This window comes from Anarrhichthys ocellatus, unplaced genomic scaffold, assembly GCF_004355925.1.
Source record: "Anarrhichthys ocellatus isolate YVR2014 unplaced genomic scaffold, GSC_Weel_1.0 scaffold2, whole genome shotgun sequence".
Lineage (NCBI taxonomy): Eukaryota > Metazoa > Chordata > Actinopteri > Perciformes > Anarhichadidae > Anarrhichthys > Anarrhichthys ocellatus.
Genome location: NW_022280032.1, coordinates 17,724,025 through 17,743,579, shown reverse-complemented (window position 1 = coordinate 17,743,579; position 19,555 = coordinate 17,724,025). Strand labels below are relative to the sequence as shown.

Genomic DNA, 19,555 nt, shown 5'->3' with positions numbered 1-19,555 from the left:
GTGTGTGTGTGTGTGTGTGTGTGTGTGTGTGTGTGTGTGTGTGTGTGAGAGCTACAATCTCAGGAATGACCAAGTCAATGTTGATGCACTGCTGTTTAGGTCATTTTCTTTCTTGGTGAACTCTTGAACTGTACGGCATGAAAGTGGCTGAAAGGTTTGCATTCAGCTCTGATCGTATTAAGATTGAACACAATAACATGCATGAGTTTTTGCTCGAATGTATTGACTTAACACACATTCTTTCCCACACGCGTATACACACACACACACACACACACACACACACACACACACACACACACACACTCACTCATTTTTAATTTTCTAAACCAGACCGCTTTGAAAATCCATCAATCACTGGGAAAGGTGTTGTCACACAGCGTTCACACAGACGGAGACTGCTCACAGATGATGAATATGCAACCACACTATTGTAGATTTTAATCTAAGTCATTTGAACATAAGGGAGGTTCACCTGAGCACAGCATCAGCACCAGCTGTTACCAGGAGTTGCTCTCTGGCCAACAGATTAGACTGTGGTTGCACTGGCCAATGTCCAACTGTGTTACTGAGCAAAAGACCATTCATGCTCAGGGGAAGTACCCCAGAGAATATAAAGCAGCTTTTTGGACGTGCTCCATAGATATTGAATCATATGCAAAAAAAACTGACTATAAAAAAGGGTTTAATTTTAAGCATAGATGACATCCGCTTTACAAGACAAACGCATTTATATTCTATAGCACAATGCATAACACAAATCCATTACAGCTGTGTGTGTGAATTTGACCAAGGAGGAGTGTGTGGCTTCACTGGCACACACACGAGATCTGTTAGTGAACTTTGTGAATGCCAACCCAACATAGATCTGACTTCATGATCGCAGATTATAAGAGAAATCACAGAAATACAATATGCAATGAATGCAAGACCTTGGCAGGTGATAAAAAAAGTTAATGTTGGATGCCGAGTATGAATAACTCTTGTATTCTAGACACATTTATCTAATTCTTAAACAGCGATATGTAGACCGTTTATGTTTAATACCAGTGATTATGTCTGTGTGGGTTTCAGGCCTCTGGACTACCAGAGATTCAGAGACACAACACAGGATCTCTCAATACACACACAGGGAGGCTGGAGCAAGGTGGGTTTTTATGAAACATGCAAACGGTGCAACATTTAATCTTCCATTTCATATATGGATTACCTCTGCCGTCCTTTCTTCTTCTCCCCTCACTCCCCTCTCACCTTTGAACGTCTACTCCTCTCTCCCAGGTGCTCGTCCCTTTGGTGCTGCTGCAGGCTTTACAAAGCGAAGGCCAGTCTCTGACCACTCTGTTGCACCTGGGGGTGCGCTTCCTAGAGGAGGATGAAGCGGGCTACATCATTCAGCAAGGGGGATGGGTGAGTTTTTAAATAAAAGCTTTATATGCCCGCCCTTTTATTTGATATTTGGTCACCTGGAAGTCTAAATAGTTCTTGTAGTGCATATTTAGATGGAAAATGCTTGCACCATGCTTAAATATGAAGTAAATGAGATGTGCAGAACTCAGAATAGCCAGATGAGGGCATCAGTGAGTTACCTGCACAGATGTTTTATACCAAAGAGACCCTTTCGCTGGCCCTGTTTGGTCTTTTTGTTTTTACAAAATAATACTTACACAACCAGTAACCGCTGTCCTCCTATCAGCCAGAACGAATTAAACACTTGCATACAATCTTCTTTGTGGTCATTTACAACTTGAACGTCCATCTTTTGACAACACTTAATCATGGGTTTAACATGTGATAGTATTTGTGGTTCATAAGATGTTGCTTGTTCTTCGGGATAAATTAATTATTGGCGTTTCTTGATGAAGATAATATGCTTATTTAAGGTACAGACTTCCACATTCAGAGCACGTCTACATTTGAGGGTTTGACTCCACAAGGCTCTCAACGCAGTGACAACTTACAGCTAGCGGTGCTAACAGCCCGAGCAGTGCAAACAATGGCAACACTGCTGACTGAGCTAGCTGTGTAACCCTGAGGGGGAAGCAGAGGGGAGGGGGGTCGTTGAGTGGCGGCCATTAGCTAGCCAGTAGGGCACAACACACCGGGACTCATGCACGGTCCAGGTATGTAAACAAAGCACAGAAGCTCCGATTACAACACACACAGAGGGAGCGCGACCATTACTCCACCACATCTTTACATAGCAGATATATTAACGCTTTGGATTTTTACTTTAGCATATTTAACCATCCCAACAACATGAACTCTCGTGTGAGTGGACCAGTAATCTCGGCAGTTTGCATTTAAGCTATGCAAGGTGCCACTGATATGTCGTCTCATTGTGAGCGTTTAGTTTTCCGACGTTGTAATAAGTGGAACACTGTGCCACAGATGGCTCCACGAACGAGGTCATGCTGATTTAAGGGTCACGTGACTTGACGCGTTAACCGCTGCTCCGGTCGCCACTACCTCATTGTCACGACGCTCGGCCCGGTTTCGTGCAAAGTAACGTGAATATAAAGCGCTGGCTCCAAACAAAGCGACATTCTTGCTCTGTGTTATGTCACAGGGGATGACCGGATGATAGTCTGGGCCAGGATCAGCAATGGAGGGATGGAGAGAGAGAAAGGAGGGGGAGGGGGAGGGGGGGAGAGATTGCATGAAGAGACTGGCGATAGGAGGGGAGGGGCAAGAGAAAGAGGGTGGGCATGGTGAGCCAGTGAGAGCGAAGTGAAATCTCCGTTGGATTGACAGCTGCCTGCATGCACACTTCTCTCTCTGCATCCACTCCACGAGCGGTCCAATAGACAGCAGAAACTAGGACCGTCTGCTGTTTATTCAGGCCATCCAGAGTTTTCAAGACTTCTCGTTGAGGTAGGACGATTTACTCGTGATGTTGGAAGCAACGGCAGAGTGAGCTCATTGGTCTGGATGCATTTGTGTGCGCGAATGTTTACTCTGAGAAACTCTTAGCCGTCGAATAGATCTCTCTGCTCGAGCAATAGTTCTAGTTCGGGTCATTGTTGAGTGGTTGGGAGTAAACGTACTGTACAGGTTTTGTTTTAATTTATTGTAGCACGATAATCTCATTCCATGAAATGTGAACTTGCAGAGCAAAAAAATACAAAAATGCTAAATGCATGTTTTGTTCATATTTATCTCATTTATTTATCAATCCGTTCCCGCATTTTTTGTTGAAGCGACACGAAACAAACAAATCCTAAATGCACAGATTAGTACCGGGTTGGTCACTTTCCAGTGAAGTTGCTAGATTTGAGTGCCTCTCGTGATGCCATTGTCGGTTACATCAGAATACAATACGGATTATTATGACCTTAATGTGCTGTACACTTCATTTGACAGGAACAAAACCAGCAGCCCGAAGACGGTGCACAGCCAGGGGCAGGTGGGGGGAGGAGGGGGGATATGATTTGGGGGGGGGGGGGGGGGGGGGGGGAGACGAGCAAAAGAAAATGGCCTACTGGAGGAAGAGATTCTGAAATGAAAGAGACGTACTGGAAGCTCTAAACTGGAGGGTAGAGTTAGTTGGTTGTAGTTCAGTGCCTCTCTGGGTTGTGTGTGTGTGTGTGCTTGGGTGCGATGGTTTGTCTTTCCGGATGAGGAATCAAGATGATTGTCCTTCAGTGAAAACTGCTGGACGAGAACTGAGTGTGCACAACAGCCATTTCATATTACTGTCCTTGTGCGTGTGATGTAATGGGACTCCTGGGGTTTAAAAGTGGCGTGCTGATAACTGCACCTGACCCATTAGCAAAGAGAAAAGGGATAATGGAGTCATATCATTTTACTGCAGTATGTTTGATGGTAAATTGATAGTCAAAGCAGCATATCTTAAAAGGCGAATAAAGCAACTTCTCAGTTCTACATTTGAAATCGCTGCTTCTGCTGCTGCTCCAGTGGTGAAGGTGCAGTGATGACATTTCGTGATGATGCTTCAAGGGTTCCAGCCTGGGCCGTGTCGCTTCACGCTGCACTCTGCGTAGTTTAACAGTTCTCCCCCATGTTATGTAAGCGCCCTCTCTCCAGCTCCAGGGATGAAACATGTGCATCGCTGTGCCACTGCATTGGCGTGAGACTGGACCAGAGTAGACTGCCTGTGTAGGCTGAGGAAGCCCCCTCTCCCCCCCCCAATAAAAAATAACTCGTAATCCTCTAAAAACATCATCACCGGGGGCTGGACTGGCCCACTTGTAGCTCGCTTAATAACTTGTACGGCAGCAGCACGCTGGCTGCCTGCCAAGGTTTAAACAGGGCAGCCATCCCTCCTCTCCAGCCTCCTGTCTGTCCATCAGCCTCCCTGCTGCCACAACACTGGTTATGATGACGGGACAAAAACATATATTTACCCATGCAAATTTTGATGCTGCACATCTGACTGTAGCGGCAGGAGGCAGAGCGGGTCTTCCACTATGAACCTATTCAGTCAAAATGATTTGGTTTTGCATGTATCGCAATGTGAAAGAGCACCGGCCACAGTTTGCATAGCCATTCTGTGTGATGACTGACCAGAGTCCCACTGAGAGTTAAAGGTACAAACCGTGATGAGCAGTCCAGCCGTCGCTCTGTCAGCTGCTGTGTGACCTCCTGCAGTGCTCGTCCGCCAGGAACAGTGATGACATAATCCTCACAAATGTCAAGAGCACGTACGAGTCTCTGGTTTGAATAATCATTCAAAAAAACCTGTGAAACCCTGTTTGTTTTGTATTCTCGTGGATTTGACATTTTGTAAATATGGAAAGTGAGCCTTTTGTTACACCCAAGATCTAATGTTTGGATTTCCAAAGCAGCGGTTTGTGGCAATGTAAGCACTTGTAACCGTCACAAGAATGTGGCAGCTGGTTTCGTCTCCCGATATACCAGCGTGTTTAGAGATATTTCTTAGTTTTTTTTTAAAGGTGCTTTCGGGCAGTGGCTACGTTACTTGGCCCTCCGATGCCTGTCTGATTCAGTTTGATATGAGAGCAGTGTAACGTAGGGAGGTACACCCTCGCCTTACCAGCAGGAATGTGAACTTGTTTTATAAAGTTTGCCTCGGGGTGAGGGTGGAGAACTATGGGACACGCCTCTCGACAGAACAACACTTAAAACATCCGTGTGTTTCTCAGCTCCAGCAGTGCTGGAGGACAACGACACGGAGCATTAAGAGCAAATATAAGGATAAAGTCAGGTGTGTATTTTTATTATTTTTCCTTTGTGAAGATATGGACAAAGATGAATTATTTTTGTGTATTCGTACATTTTGTTTTTCATGAATCCTTCTATGTGAAGTTGTATTTTCATGAATCACTATGAATCTAACTTCTCCTGTTTTGATATCAAATTTGTCCAGGATAAATCACATAGTTTCTATGACGACTACGACCAAATTGCCTGGAAAGTTATGAAACCAATAGTTTATCGTTGGTGCTTGTGTTCTACGTTTTGGCACGCCCAGTTGGCACTCAGTGTAACCTCGTTTTTCGGTTTATTGTCGCTTTAAATTGTAGATGACTGAGGAGCAGCATGAACTTGAGACTAAATGCAGGCGAAGGATCGACAGTTGTCGTTCCTGTCTGCCCTCGGCACCGTTCTGCTGTGAGGGCAATGGTTGTGTGACACGCTCGCGCTCTCCCACATGCAAATCAGCTTACGGAGAGAGCGAATGTTGGATAACGATGGAATTGAGAGATTTAATCTCTCAGCTACCGTTGCATCCACGGACTGCCCTTGTAAGGAAAACAACCTTCACAGCGTGACCATGTCAGCTAACAGTTGTATTTACACGGGTCAATAATCATTTCCATACTGTATGCTTCCTCAGAAACTATACGGTGTGGATCAGATGCAAATTGGAGGTCAATGAGACTCTGAAGAACATCGTGACATATTATCATGTTTTCAAAAGAGACGTTGTTGCTGAGGGAGCTGATCTTTGCTGTCAGAACATTTCTGTCTGCTGCACTCGCAGAACAAACACCTCTGTGCTCACTGTCTGTTTGAATTCCGTCTGTTCAGGTGACACCTCTGTGACACGCACAGAAACAAGATGGAGAAGCCTGCTCATGACCTAGCCAACATTTCACTTCAACCCAGTCCGGCATGGTTTATCTGTAGACCCAGATGAACTGTTTACTATACACCCAGCCTACTTTCAGCATCTTCTTTTGTCTATTTTGGCTTTGCTAACGATAATCCCACCACTTTGGTTCAGACGGAAATGTCTCTGCTAGTGTTGGATGGCTTGCAATGAAGCTTTATACGGACGTTCATGGTCCCCAGAGGATGAAGCCGACAGACTTTGATGATCCCCTGACCTTTCCTCTACGGCCACCTTGAGATACACTATTGTCGTTTTGAGTGAAATATCGCAAACAAATATTGGATAGATTGCTGCGAATTTTGTACAGTCAGATGTGTATGTTCCCCTCTGGTTGAATCGTACTTTTTGGTAATAACTGTTCATGGAGTACCATCATCAGATCAATGATTTAATGTGTCTAATTCTTAGGGGTTTTGACCAAATACCCAAGCTGAACCAATGACATCAGCCATAGCTGTAACTTGCATTTTGTGCTAATAAGCAAATGTTAGCATGCTAATATGCTAAATATTATACTTGCTAAACACCAGCATGTTGACAATATCATTGTGATTATGTCAGCTGCTGGATGTATGTATTTTGACAGAGCAGGTGTGGTTGATCAGATGCATTATGGCCACATTCTATGTGGTGTGTAAAAGTAGTTTCAGTGAGCCAGCATGCACGATGCCACAGCTGGCGTAATAGGAACAGGGCCATAATTAATGTAATTAATTGCACCTGTGTTTGCCCTGCAATGAGATGTCAAAGTGGCTGCTGTGAGAAAGGGCTTATTGGCCTCTTTATTCACGTGGTGTGTTCAACACACATGCCCTCAAGACAGTGAGCATGATGTCAGTATGTATCATGTTCCTCTGGGCTCATTGTGAACAATGGCCTATTTCTGAGCCATATACTGTGAGTTCTGCACCTCATCACTGCACACTCAGCAAAATGGAAAGATGTGGACAGCCGGGGTCGTTCTCTCGTTTTTTGTTTTCTTTGCAGTTTTGTGAAACGCTGACATGAAAAACTAGCTTTGGCACAAACAAAAGTTTGACCCTTTTCAATATTTTTGAGGTAAAAAGTGTGTTTAGTTCCGCAGACTCTACCGTGGGATTTACTTCAACATATTTCACTTCAGCAAGCCGACCTCTGTGTCAGTCACTCACACCCACGTGATCATACGATAAGCGTGTTGCATAAGAGGAGAGGCTTGCAGATGGCTGTTGATTGATAGCTGTGTACCACTAGGTGGTGATACAAGGCTAACATCAGGTGTAAAGCAGTGCAGCGTTGTGCTGAATGTAGACTGCTGCACCCAAAGAGCAAACTCATTATACAAAATAACACATTTACACACTTTGCATATCCAGAATGTTGATGCCATTTGTCTCCGTCTGTCTACCACAGGGTGAAATCTTCAGCCTCGAGCCAGAGGAGGAGCGAGGTGTGACCATTGCTGAAGACAGCAACGACATCTACATCCTCTCCGGGGACCAGCATCCCGACCAGCTCAGCCCCCCCTCCTCGCTGCTCTGCACTGGGGACAACAGCAGTGAGCAGAGCTCCTGGCAGACGGAAAGCTTTCCCGTGTCTCTGGCCAGCCACGAGTCTTGGGCACAGGTCGGCGCGATGGACCGCGAAGACGTCAAGAGCCTGGACAGCAACGAGGGCGCGGCTCTGGCCGAGGAGCGCAGCGAGAACAACTCCTCGAACTCGGACATTGTCCACGTCGAGCGCGAAGACGCCGAGCTGCTCGAGGAAGGCGGCGACGTCGGAGCGATAGACGAGAGCATGATGAGCGTTTTGGGCACGGAGAGCGAGCTGGCCGAGCTGAGGGAAGAATTTAGGGAGCAGACTCCACCCGTTCCAGTGTCGGCTGAGGCGGACTCGACAGACCCGGCGTCCCTGCTTTCATTAGAGGACCCGGTTGTAATAGAGATTCCCGCGAGCTTGTCGGCGGAGCCTTCCCTCATCTCCTTAGAACCAGAGCGGCCTCCCCCTCCCTCTGAGCCCCAGCCTGCAGCACCGTTATCTGTTCCTGCGGTAGAACCGGAGCCTGAGCCAGAACCAGCTGCTGCAACAACCGCCCCAGTGCCTGCTGAGGTGACACCCCAATCTCTAGCCAAGGAAACCCCAGCAGCACCAGCAGTGCATGACGCCACCTCGGAACCCGCTCCTGAACCAGAACAGGAGCCCGTCGCAGTGCCTCCCCAGCCAGAGGAGCCAGAGGCAGAGACCGTGGCAGAGGTCCTGCAGGCTGCACTCGTCCCAGAGGCTGTAATGGCCCCTGTAGAACCCCCAGCCGAGGAGCCCCCAATGCAGCCTGAACCAGAATCAGATCTCTCAGCGATGCTTTATGGAGGCGCTACACTGGTGGTCCTCGCTGCCGTAATGGCGTATGGTGTCATGAGCTACAGGAGGAAGTAGAAAATCTTTCTCAAGGTTGGAGAATGTATATTACGCAATGTTACGGTAGAAGTAAATGTATTAGTACACACATGGTGGGACTCTTCTTACTAAATGAGGCTGCTTTATCTGCTGTCCTTTTTTGGAAGGTTTTAAATCTGTGAAAATGCCCCCCAGGAAACCAAAATCTCACCTAATCCACAACCTTACTGCTGATCCACTGCACCAGGTGCACACGCAGAAAGAGGACAATGCACTCCATTGTTTTCCTTACTTTTGGTGTTTTTCTTCTGTCTTAGTTCTTAAGACTCCAGCCCTTTATGTCTTTGGTTGGAAAGTTTGTGTACTTCACCCCTCTTCCTGTTGTTTTGCTTTCTCTTGTGTCTGTGGCTCACTGTCAGCACTGTTATGAGTCAGTGTTTTTACATGGAAGAATTCACTGACACTCCCTTTGCTACGGTGAACCTCAAAGTCGACATTTGCTGTTGCTGTGAGACTTCTAGCTTCCTCGCTTCCTCTGCAGCAGAGTGGCATTTATTTATATGTCCCCCCCCTCTAACTGTGATGACTTATTCTGATCAACAAACCAAATGTATGATATGGACAAGAAACTAATCCGATTTTATTTGTCCGTTTGAACCTACTTCTGACACAACATGCATATTAGCTTAGATTTATGTTCCATCTTTCCAGTTTTTGTGTATTGAAACAATGATTGGATGAAAGTATTTCAGTTCCTTGGATACAGTTCTGCTGCTTCTCTAGTAGAAATGTCAATTCAATCAGCCTTTTAATGGAAACAGCTTTCGGGATTGGATTGACTGGTTGTGCTACTTCCTCTGTTAAACCTCGTTCTCTGCAGTTTCTTCCCCGTCTTAACTTTAACTGAACTTTAGTTCTCAGTATTTTGCTTTGTACCCATCACTATTATTTCTCCACTGCTTATAATGTACCCGACTCATGCCTCAGCTTTCCAATGACTATCCGGTCTGTCCCAGTTACTTTGTCCTGTTCACCAGTAGAATGAGGTATTGATGGCAAAAATGGGTTCTTCAGCGACAATCAAAACGGCATCAACGCACTTCATCGAGATTTGTTTTTAGAAGTAAGTTTCAACCTCTTGTGTTGCTATGAAATACATTTTTGCATGAATATCACCTCTGCAGTTACTAGTGAGCCAATCTTCAGTACAGTGCAGGAGCACTTAAACAGAAAGTGAAGTGTTCTAGTGGAATGTCTCACGTTCTCCCCCCTCGTTAAATCTAGACCTTTAGTTGTCCCGCCCCTTTGAGAGCTCACATGATAGTTCGTCATCAGAACCGTTTATTAAAAGGGGACAAACTGCATTTTGTTCACTGGTGCGTCGCCACTTCTGTTTTCTCTTAAAGAATTTGGAGATATTGTGGTAAGTTTTATCACTATGAAAATTCAAGAATGGCTGTTAGGACATTGTGTTTGATGAACCATTTCCATGTATGTCAGTCAGTGTATACACATGTAATACACAGTAATACACAGACTTCCTGCTTTCAAAGGGAAACCATTAAAGTACGAAGTAGGGTGGATGGCAAAAGGTCCCAAACACACTTTGTACCTCGAGTTTCCTACAACACTATTTGAGATGAGAATAATTAAAACAATGAGAACCTGTTCTGTGGTGGTTTGTTCAAATGTGTGTACATTTAAATTTTGCATTGCCAAAGATCAACACACTTCATGTTCAATAAAATACAATCTCAAAGTATTTCAGGTTGAAATTAGACTCGGATCACATGAAAATAGATTTAATCACGTGACACTATAATAGACATACAAGTACACGCCAAAAGAAAATTAATCGAATACAAAATTGTCCTTCAAGTACAAAATGAAAAAATACATTTTTTAAGCAATGGTAAACAAATGAAGGAATGACAATATTCAAGTCTCAAAATCAACCTATTTCCCGTTTTCCAAATATGACTCTAAACTCATAATTCTACGTCTGAAAAGTGTTTTTACTTCTGTTTAACCAACACGGTCAACCGGTCGTGACGACCAGATGCCAGTTTCACATTCCGCTGTCTTCCACCACGCGTTTCTGTTATTTCCTCACAAGTCACCAGGGCTGAAGCGCTGCAGTACCGTGTCGAATAGGTTCCTGAGGAGCCGGGGGGCCCGCTTGCACACTCCCTTCACCAGGGTGAGCGTGAAGGCCAGGATGACGCGCTCCTGGGGAAGATGCTCCAGGCCCACGCCCCGCCTCATCACTCTGTCCACCTCCCACCGAAGGTGATCTTTCCACTGCTGCGAAGCACAAATGAACAAAAGGATCAATTGATACATGACGTTTTCAATTCATTAATGTAAAAATTCTAATTTAATGACCTTAATCCGGCTAATCTCAGTATATACACATTGCTCTATTACAGAAATCTAATGTGTAGTTCCTTTGGCTAAAATAATATTGGCAATAAGCACTTTTGTTTTGGGTGGCATAAATAAATGATTGCATATCTTGCCCACCTAAGTAGCGAGTATATCTTAGGTAAATGTGTTCTTGTAATACTAAACATTATGGAATACCTAACAATAAAACTAATACAATATAATGTAGAGCATAAAGTTCATCATTTAGGGTTTCCCATGGTGTTTTACAGTGGACATGGGTCCTCACCTATCCTCAAACAGAAACCACCAAACTAAGTACTTTTAACTGGTTATGAAAAAGTCTTAATGTATTTTTGATGACTCTATATGACCGACATAACCAAACGAGACCATCAGAGACAAGATTGTCTGTTTCTTTGTAGATATTCTTAAAGCTTGTCATTATTACCACTGAGATCAGATTAAATCAATCACCAATGACCCCACACTGCTGGAGACCCAGGCCTTATTGATGGCCCCGCTGGAGGGAAGGGAGGCCCCGGAGAACCAGAACCAGGACTGTATAGGTCAGACTGTCAGTTTTCCCGAGCACCAGGATCTCTTTAGAAAACCTCTAATTTTACTGCATCACGGTCTGACACCACCAAAACCAACACATAATCAAAGTCCCTTGTAGTACCTTTCAGTATTTAACACAGCTCAGGCTGTATTTAGTGACTGTGGCTAATGGATCACAAGATAATAAGTCAGTACCTGGGTGGCTTACTGCCTCAGCTAAACTTGATTCAAAGTGGAAACCACGGACAAATTCAATAATGGTTATATTGCAAGATACAAAATATGGATGTGGTGATCTCCTTGTTATACACCACTGTACACGGTAGTTGTGTGTCTAACTTTGACTCAGATTATCTATAGTCCTATCTATAACAGACAATGACCGTCACAACATCAACACCTCCCGAGCTCAGCGTAGACTCACCTCAGAGGGGGAGGCCGATATGTTCCTGCTGAGGTTCTGCGTAGCCTCAGCTACAACATTGTGTTCAAACTGGTCGCCGATTTCTCGCAGCCCTTCTGCAATCTGCTGAAGAGCTGCTGCCTCTTCATGGTTCCCTGCAGGAAAACAAGACGGTCCAAACATCAGTGCACAAATCACAAATTAACTCCAAGCAATGCACCTTCATTTAATCCATTTCAATATTCTGGACAACAATATCACACATTTGATCTCTTGAGCCCACGTAACTTGATTATATGGGGTTAAAAGTTGTATGCAGTGATCAAGTGAGAGATGTATGAATGTGGATCAGAGTTTGCCTCAACAGAGCCAGCCATTACATGAAATGGTCGACTTGATCACTTCCTGCTTTCCCTTAAAGACACAAGTTGTTTCATAACTCTGACTGTGATAAAGTGGAAAATATCTACATTACACAAGCTCACTGGTGTGTTAAACCACATGTTTTTGACTCATCCAGCAAAAAAGCTTACATTTTGATTTCAGCAATAAGACACTTGTTTGTACAAGCCTCAAAGATAAACAGTTGATATACTGTCTGTGGTGTGCTAGTATGACATTGAGTCTATAATGTCACCTGTATATGAGCAGAGTACAGTTTAAAGTTAGTAATCCAGGTACTCACTGGGCCACTGCAGTTCCACCGAAGGCTCAACATCAAGAAGAGCAGCTGTGATGCTGCTGCTCAAGTGACCATCAGTTTCGAGGCCTCCATCGTCTGGTCTGGGGCCGTTGATGTCCCGGGTCAGATTAAAGTCCTTTCCCAGGGAGAGGAGCTCCTTCCCGTACTCTGAAGTTCCACAGTCAGCTTGGAGGAAGGACAGAATGACCAGGGCAACGTTGTGCCCACTGGTGAGATACCCCAGGTCATCCATTGATTATACCCCTCGGGTCTAAAAACCAGAATAGGAGGTTAACGCTAGCAATGTTCACCGACGTGATGAAACAAACTCACGCAAAGTCAGCTAACCCACTCACAAAGTTAGGTTTTATAAAAGAGGAACGCGATTAACGTTAGAGGACTAACATTAGTATGAACAAACATCAGCATCAACTATAAACCACAACAACTAAGACAATAAATAATTTGAAAGTCTGACGTCGGGTAAACTGACCAGAAGTCAAAGCTAATGCTAACTTAAGTTATCAATGCTACATTAGGTACCGTTAGTTAAATTCTCGATAATACAGTTAACGTTAAGCATAAGTAAAACCGGAGATTTGTTTGTTAGTGTGGATACGTTCACTCACATTCGTTTCTTATGCCGGGCTGCTTCCGCTTTTTAAATTCCTACTAACAATAGTTGACTAGCTAGTGATGCGCCATCGAGCACCGTAGTTGAGTGAGCTGCACGAGAACAAACGGCACATCTTCCAATTGTGTTGTATAATCAGAGTTTGGGGGGGGGGGGTGGACCCTTAATCCGTCATGGTGCCTTCAAGTACAGTCGGAAATCCACTACACACAAAACAAACTCCACAAGATCAGACAACCAGAGAAAATAAGTAATAAACTGGAACAGAAACAAAATGAAAATAGTCTTCCTTGAATTACCAAGGCATATGAAATAACGATTCCAGTGTGTTTTTTAGGACCCTTTATATTACTGATAGTTACCCAATGTCACTTATATGTAACCTGTTGTAAAACACCTTAATTACTGCAGGTACAATGGAATACAAAGATTAAGCAAATGACTGTATTGTCAAAATCAGCGTAATCGCGTGACATGCTCTCAAAACAAATATGCAGTATGATGGCTCATAGCTCCTTCCTAAGTCCACCCCTAGCCTAACAGTCACAGTTGTCTGCAGCTCTAGATAAAAAAGAGCCAGTGGAAAGTCCCTGTGAGGCTCTGTCCAACAGCCTTTATTTAATGTGCTTTTTGGATTACATAGTACAAGAGTTAAGAGTAGCAAAGATAACTCAAATAACAAAAAATGGAAAGCCATCTGATAAAATGCTTAAAACTTTTTATTTACAGTTAAAAAAAAAAGAAAATTCGTCTGCAGCAGTTACACCTCGCCTCTGCCAGAAAATCACTTGTTTGAGTGAGTCAGATAAGCCCTTTAAAAACACACAAACCACAGCTCTACATCACTCTGAAGATTTATAGGAAGATTCAATCCAGTTATCAGTTCCCTCGAAATCTTTGCTGTATATTCGGTCCTCTCCTTGAGACATTCTTTACCGCAGCCTGGTTGCAGAAGGACTCTCATATCATCTGAGCAAAGGACAGGCGTGTGGGCGTTATGACGTCCCATCAGACTCCATACCCCGAGCAGCCAAAGCTCATGGATCGCACAGTCCTCCCACCGACAAGCCTCTTTCCAGCTCTGGGTAGGGACCCCATCTTAGCAGGTTTCATCCGGGGACAGAGGTGCTGACTGGGTGACAAAGCTGCCTGACGAGCCTCCTGGAGCTCTCTGTGGAGAAAATGGAAATAATATAATGCTTTTAACCGGCATCAGCATGCAAGTCTTCAGACTGAATGAATGATGAAGAAGACAGAACTGGCGATGCATGTTAAATTATCCCTCATGCTTTCCCTCTTACTTTTCAAGCATGGCTGTCCTGAACTTCTCTACATTGAGCTCTCTGCGAAGCTGAGCAGCCACCCTCCCAGTCCTATCCTCCCGCAAGACCGCGTGCTTGCAAAGCTCCCTGGCAGATGGACGCTTCGTCAGGTCTGGATCCAGCAACAACTGACTCAAAGAAAAAAGGCATTTTTGACAAGCTATACTAGTGACAAAGTGTTTTTTTCATGGGTATCAGCTCAAAAACAACAGAAACAAGAGCACCTGAAGTAGGCCTCTGAAGGGAGGAGATAGCTCCTTCGGCAGTTTGGGGAGCTTCCCCTCTCTAAGGCTGTGCCACTCATTTCCATTTTGAGGCAGAGGAGGAGCACCGGCCGCCAGCAGAATTGTCAGGCCCAGAGCAAAGATGTCTGCCTTTGGCAGGTGGCTGTACTCCTAGAGCAGAGAGACAATGCAAATACAGCTGGACCTCTGAATTTGAGATTATTTTCTTGAAAAGTGCAGTGTGTAGGATTTGGCTGCATCTAGTGGTGAGGTTGCAGATTACAACCGACTGAAGCTTCTCCTGTGTGCCAAGCGTGTAGAAGAACAACGGTGGTCGATGCACAAACGTGAGTGACCCTACCTATAGCAGATTCTCATTTTCAGTTAATTATACAGAAACATTTTATTCCATTTCTGCCAACAGATCCCCCTAAAATGCTACACACTGGCCCTTTAACCTACAGTGAGGTGCTATTAACTCAGAAGCCAAGCCTACTTTTTCCTTCAACACTAATTACTTTGCAACATCTTTACCTCATGCAGGACCTCTCTGGCCAGAAAGCGGCTGTCCCCTTCCTCAACCTGAGGACTGCTGCTCGATGTCACATGACCCAGATCCCCTGCAGAAAACAAGGCTCAGACTTGAGAGCAAACAACGATGTAAGGTAGAAATGTATCCAACATTAAAAACACAGTACCAATTTTGTAAATGACTCCTGCTGAAGCGCTTCTGTCATCTTCCTCCTCACTCTCCCCTTCACCCGCTGCAATTGTGCTGGGATGCTGGCAAATGAATATATTACCTGCAAAAGGGATGAAATGAGTTTTTAGGCACAAGAGACTTCAGGTTTAGACGGGACATTACAAGAATTACATGGGGAACCGCCCAATGACACTTACTTGGCTTGATGTCCAGGTGTACGAGGCCTGAGCTGTGGATGTATTTTAGCCCCATAGACACTTGTAAGAGCAGATCCCTCAACTCGGCCTCTGAAAATAGCTCACCCTGCACCTCCTTCATCACAATGACATCACTGAGGCTTCCACCTGGCACCCAGACATCAACAGTATCAAAACCACATAGTTCAATCTAGTTCACCTAAAAATATTTAGAATTTCATTTCATTCGACCTAAACTGTGCTTTTGGTGGTAAGGGGAAACCTACCATCACAGTATTCATTCTGAATAATCATGTGATCGTCTTCGGCCCATGCCGAATAATAGCGAACAACATGTGGGTGGTGCCCAAGAACAGCATGCGCATACACTTCCTTTAGGGCCAGCTGCCTGAGAGGACATGAAAAATGGTCAGATAAATGTGGATCAATTCAGGAACAACATTTTTTTTTATATGAACCGTTCCGTGTCTGGCACAGAGCGACATGCTGCTGACTCACTCATCGGCAGAACCTGCCAGGGGTTGGCGAGAGCGCTTTATGGCGTACAAGCAGCCATCCAGCCTCTTCACACACTTGTACACTGTTCCAAACTCTCCCACACCAATGCACTCCAGCTCCAGGAACTCACTCTCATAGCGCGACAGCATGAAGGCTTGGACAGCTCGCCTCTGCCAGATAAACAGACGGAGGGCCTTGTGGTAAAAATCAAATAAATTTCAAAAAGAAGGAACACGCGTCACAATGATCAGTCTTGAGTGGGGTTTTCTTTGTGTCACCAAATATGGTAGCACTTCCTTCAGAAAAAGATTCTGACGGAACTTTTTTTTTTGGAGATTCCTTCGAGAAATCCCGGAAGTAGGATTGGCAGCATGTAATTTTGGACAAAACAAGAAGTGAGGAGGCAGGCGAAGATGACGAAGGCTGATGATGAAATCATATCGGAAGCATCTGAGAGGGAGGGTTACATCCAGCACTGATAAAAATAGTTGTACCTTTGGTGGGAGAAAGGCTTCATCATCCTCCTCAGATGAGATTAGGCTGTGTTTCAACCTGAAAGATAAAAATATAGCATTCAGACCTTTATATACTCTGAACAAAACTACACTAGTAAGGGATAAAAGTCAGGCCTGTATGCAAGAGTGCTAAAACGCTTGAAGAATTCAAATTATTTTTTAAATTTCACCCTCTATCTAATCTACCAACCAATGACGACATTCAAATGTTTGCTGTAAGAAAAGAGCTCTTATTTTGACACCTACTCATTTCTGTTAAGCGAGATATTCTAAAATACACATTTGGGCAATTTTCCACACAATTATCATCCCCATCTGTGAGTAAAAATGTTGGGCACATATTGGCTCCTACAATGCCCTTACAGATCTACAGTGAAGCGTGGAGCCTAGTTACCTGCGTCCATAATCACCATCATTGTCACTCCTACAACGGTTCTTCCACTGCTGCTCGCTGTTCCTGCGGACAGTGTCAGGGGTGAAAGGATTCACATTGACGGAAGGTGCCTGGATGAGGTTAGCAGCAGCTGAGGCGAAACGCAGGGTCCGCTGAGGGCGGCTTATCTTGGTGCTGGAGCAAGGCTGGGACGACTTCGATAGCAGGCTCTACAGGGGAGAAAAAAAGACAAACGCAATTCCTCCCACTGGAGATAAACTGGTTTGGACCACAGGGGCACACCAAGGACTATCAATCTGAATTACTTCCCACCTTGGGTGTGCTGGGAGAGTCACAGAGCCTCAGTTTACTCCAGGAGGCGTAAGGTATAGGGCTGGTGCACTGTAAAGGGGAACACAGGGTGTTGCTTCTACTGCGGTGGCGTTGCACCCTGGGCGTCCTGCACGCAGAGCCGGGACTGTGGATCATGGGACTTTGGCTCCTGGGACTGCAGATCCTGAAGGCGCAGTCATCGGAGCTGTTGTCACTGCTACTCCCCTCCTCTCCACAGCTAGTGAAGTCCAGCTGCTGGCTGATCTCGTCAGACAATGTCGCCATGCTTGGGGCCTGAGTTTTAGCAAAGGTTTCCCATAAAATGATTGATCCAACATTTGCCTGATTTTATAGAGCAAAAATACCACCTTTTCTATTTTAAATTTGGGATTTATGTTAATTAAAGTATCTTCAGCAAGATGAGAGAAAACAAATTATAGTCAATCTCTAAAACAGTAGGCTTACATATATCCAGTATGATAAAAGGTAATTTTTACTTCCACAACATAAGTCCCATAAATGTATCAATAAGTCAAAATTACTAGTATTTTTTAATTCTTCCAACCAAATCATGTAATTTAGGGCAATTGAAAAGCAGAATCCCAGTCAAGCCATTATGTAATTTTCAAGCTCAACAGGTGCTTCACATAGTGGTCATTAACACACACATCAGTATGTAATTTAAGTTTGAGTAATAATGTGTGTTCATCATGAATACTCACCAACAAGTCACATCCCCTCACGACCACCATCACCACGCTTGAATTTCGCGCCTTGTATGTAAATTACTTCCTGTTTAAGTAAACTACGCCGCCAGGTTGACACAATCTAGCGCTCTGATTGGCTGAATTGTTCATAAACCACACACCTGACTATAAAATGGCTGTTAATTGCGTAGACGATTTAACACGGCGTTATCATAAAACTATATGGAAATCTAACTACACGAAGCATATGGATGCATATGGATAATGTAATAACAACTTAAAATTCACATTCTAGATCAAACTAAACTAGATCAAATTAAAGTATTGTGAAGGATTATGTCATAGACTTGAATAAAGCAGGCACACTACGGCAGAATGTCCATAAGAATGTGAATTTGCAATGTATTATGGGCAAAAATATACAGCCCATAACCCAAATTAGGTCACTGTATGAAATAGTAATAAAGACACGTGGGCGGAAGTCAGTGACGTCATCAAAACAGTGAGACAGGCGGAGGAAAAACAGCCCGTCAGTGGATGTGACACGCTTACAAATACACAGAAAACAACCCAGCGAGCAGCAGCAAATGATGATCCGGCTCCAGCATCTTGCGTAGTCTACTCGATTCAACCGGACGGACAAGTTTTTGTTATATTTTTCTCTCCCTTCCCGAGTCCTCAGAGGCAGCAGCACCATGGTGAAGCAGTCGGACCGAGCCCCGCTGCTGGACTGGGAAGAGATCCCACCGCCCGATCCGAACCAGGCGGCCCAGCAGCAGCAGCCGCCGCCGCCCAGGGAGGGGGTCGCACCGAAAAGTTCGCAGCCAGCCGGGCGGCACGCACCGACGGGCACCGCGGCTCGCACTGGGTGGAGCACCACCGCGGCCACCACCATCACACGCAGCCTGACGAGCGGTGGAAAAGCTGCGGTTGTCAGCGGGAACGGAAGCCCGTGGACAGAGCCTCTCGGTACAGATCGTCATATACCCTTCCCCGGCCTCTCGGCGAGGGATCAGTGGGAGGAAAAAGACCAGATCGTGGCTGTGTTTGTGGTTACCTTTGATACAAGATCAGGTAAGCAAATCAGACTGTAGCAAGAGATCTCTCATCTCCCATGTGTATTAGTGTCATCTGTGGACTAGACAACTAAAATTAGTATTATCTTGGAATGTCTGATGTTCTGAGTCATGGGGTGAATGTTGCAATCAGTCCAGGTGGGGTTGTCAAACATTTAAAATGTCAAGACCCTAATAAATAGCTTCAATTGATTTAATTGGTACCCAAGCTGGTATTAAAGGACAACCATCCCATTAGAACAAGACCAGGATTTCAGTGCTTCAGCGTCATACATGGAAATGTTAAGTGGACATGGAGTAAAAGTAGCTGAGTCAGAGCTTTCTTACTGCCCCTTGACCTTTTGCTGCTACATGACTGAAATACAGAATTAGAGGAAGTTGCCGGGATGAAAGAAGCCAGAATGGAAAGTAACTTGATGGTATATTGTGTGTGTGTGTGTGTGTGTGTGTGTGTGTGTGTGTGTGTGTGTGT

General features: G+C 44.8%; 4 protein-coding genes across 5 annotated transcripts in view; 2 read left to right on the top strand and 2 right to left on the bottom strand.

Moving 5' to 3' along the window:
- Positions 1 to 11,316, top strand: part of bcl2l13 (BCL2 like 13) — a 15,286-nt gene extending 3,970 nt beyond the window's left edge. The window contains exons 5-7 of the mRNA XM_031866872.1: positions 1,075 to 1,147; positions 1,279 to 1,407; positions 7,490 to 11,316. Of these exons, the coding sequence (XP_031722732.1) occupies positions 1,075 to 1,147; positions 1,279 to 1,407; positions 7,490 to 8,509 (1,222 nt within the window). The 3' untranslated portion in view covers positions 8,510 to 11,316. The remainder of the gene's footprint in view (positions 1 to 1,074; positions 1,148 to 1,278; positions 1,408 to 7,489) is intronic.
- On the bottom strand, positions 9,210 to 13,250 carry bida (BH3 interacting domain death agonist). The gene is made up of 4 exons (XM_031866885.1): positions 13,131 to 13,250; positions 12,505 to 12,772; positions 11,841 to 11,974; positions 9,210 to 10,774 (listed from the first exon to the last, which is right to left on the bottom strand). Exons 2-4 carry the CDS (start codon positions 12,752 to 12,754, stop codon positions 10,580 to 10,582), a joined length of 579 nt encoding a protein of 192 aa, XP_031722745.1. The 5' UTR covers positions 12,755 to 12,772; positions 13,131 to 13,250; the 3' UTR covers positions 9,210 to 10,579.
- Positions 13,251 to 13,836: 586 nt separating this feature from the next.
- wee2 (WEE2 oocyte meiosis inhibiting kinase) lies at positions 13,837 to 18,857 on the bottom strand. 2 transcript variants are annotated; one of them, XM_031867986.1, is made up of 12 exons: positions 18,023 to 18,857; positions 17,301 to 17,594; positions 16,989 to 17,197; positions 16,574 to 16,631; positions 16,080 to 16,273; positions 15,848 to 15,969; positions 15,582 to 15,728; positions 15,380 to 15,484; positions 15,216 to 15,301; positions 14,682 to 14,852; positions 14,437 to 14,585; positions 13,837 to 14,306 (listed from the first exon to the last, which is right to left on the bottom strand). In XM_031867986.1, exons 1-12 carry the CDS (start codon positions 18,050 to 18,052, stop codon positions 14,144 to 14,146), a joined length of 1,728 nt encoding a protein of 575 aa, XP_031723846.1. In that variant the 5' UTR covers positions 18,053 to 18,857; the 3' UTR covers positions 13,837 to 14,143. The 2 variants fall into 2 exon arrangements, with proteins under 2 accessions (XP_031723846.1, XP_031723855.1); XM_031867995.1 differs by having other exon boundaries at positions 16,080 to 16,249; positions 18,023 to 18,852.
- dennd11 (DENN domain containing 11) overlaps positions 17,730 to 19,555 on the top strand; it is a 7,108-nt gene continuing 5,282 nt past the window's right edge. The window contains exon 1 of the mRNA XM_031868010.1: positions 17,730 to 19,081. Within this exon, the coding sequence (XP_031723870.1) occupies positions 18,703 to 19,081 (379 nt within the window). The 5' untranslated portion in view covers positions 17,730 to 18,702. The remainder of the gene's footprint in view (positions 19,082 to 19,555) is intronic.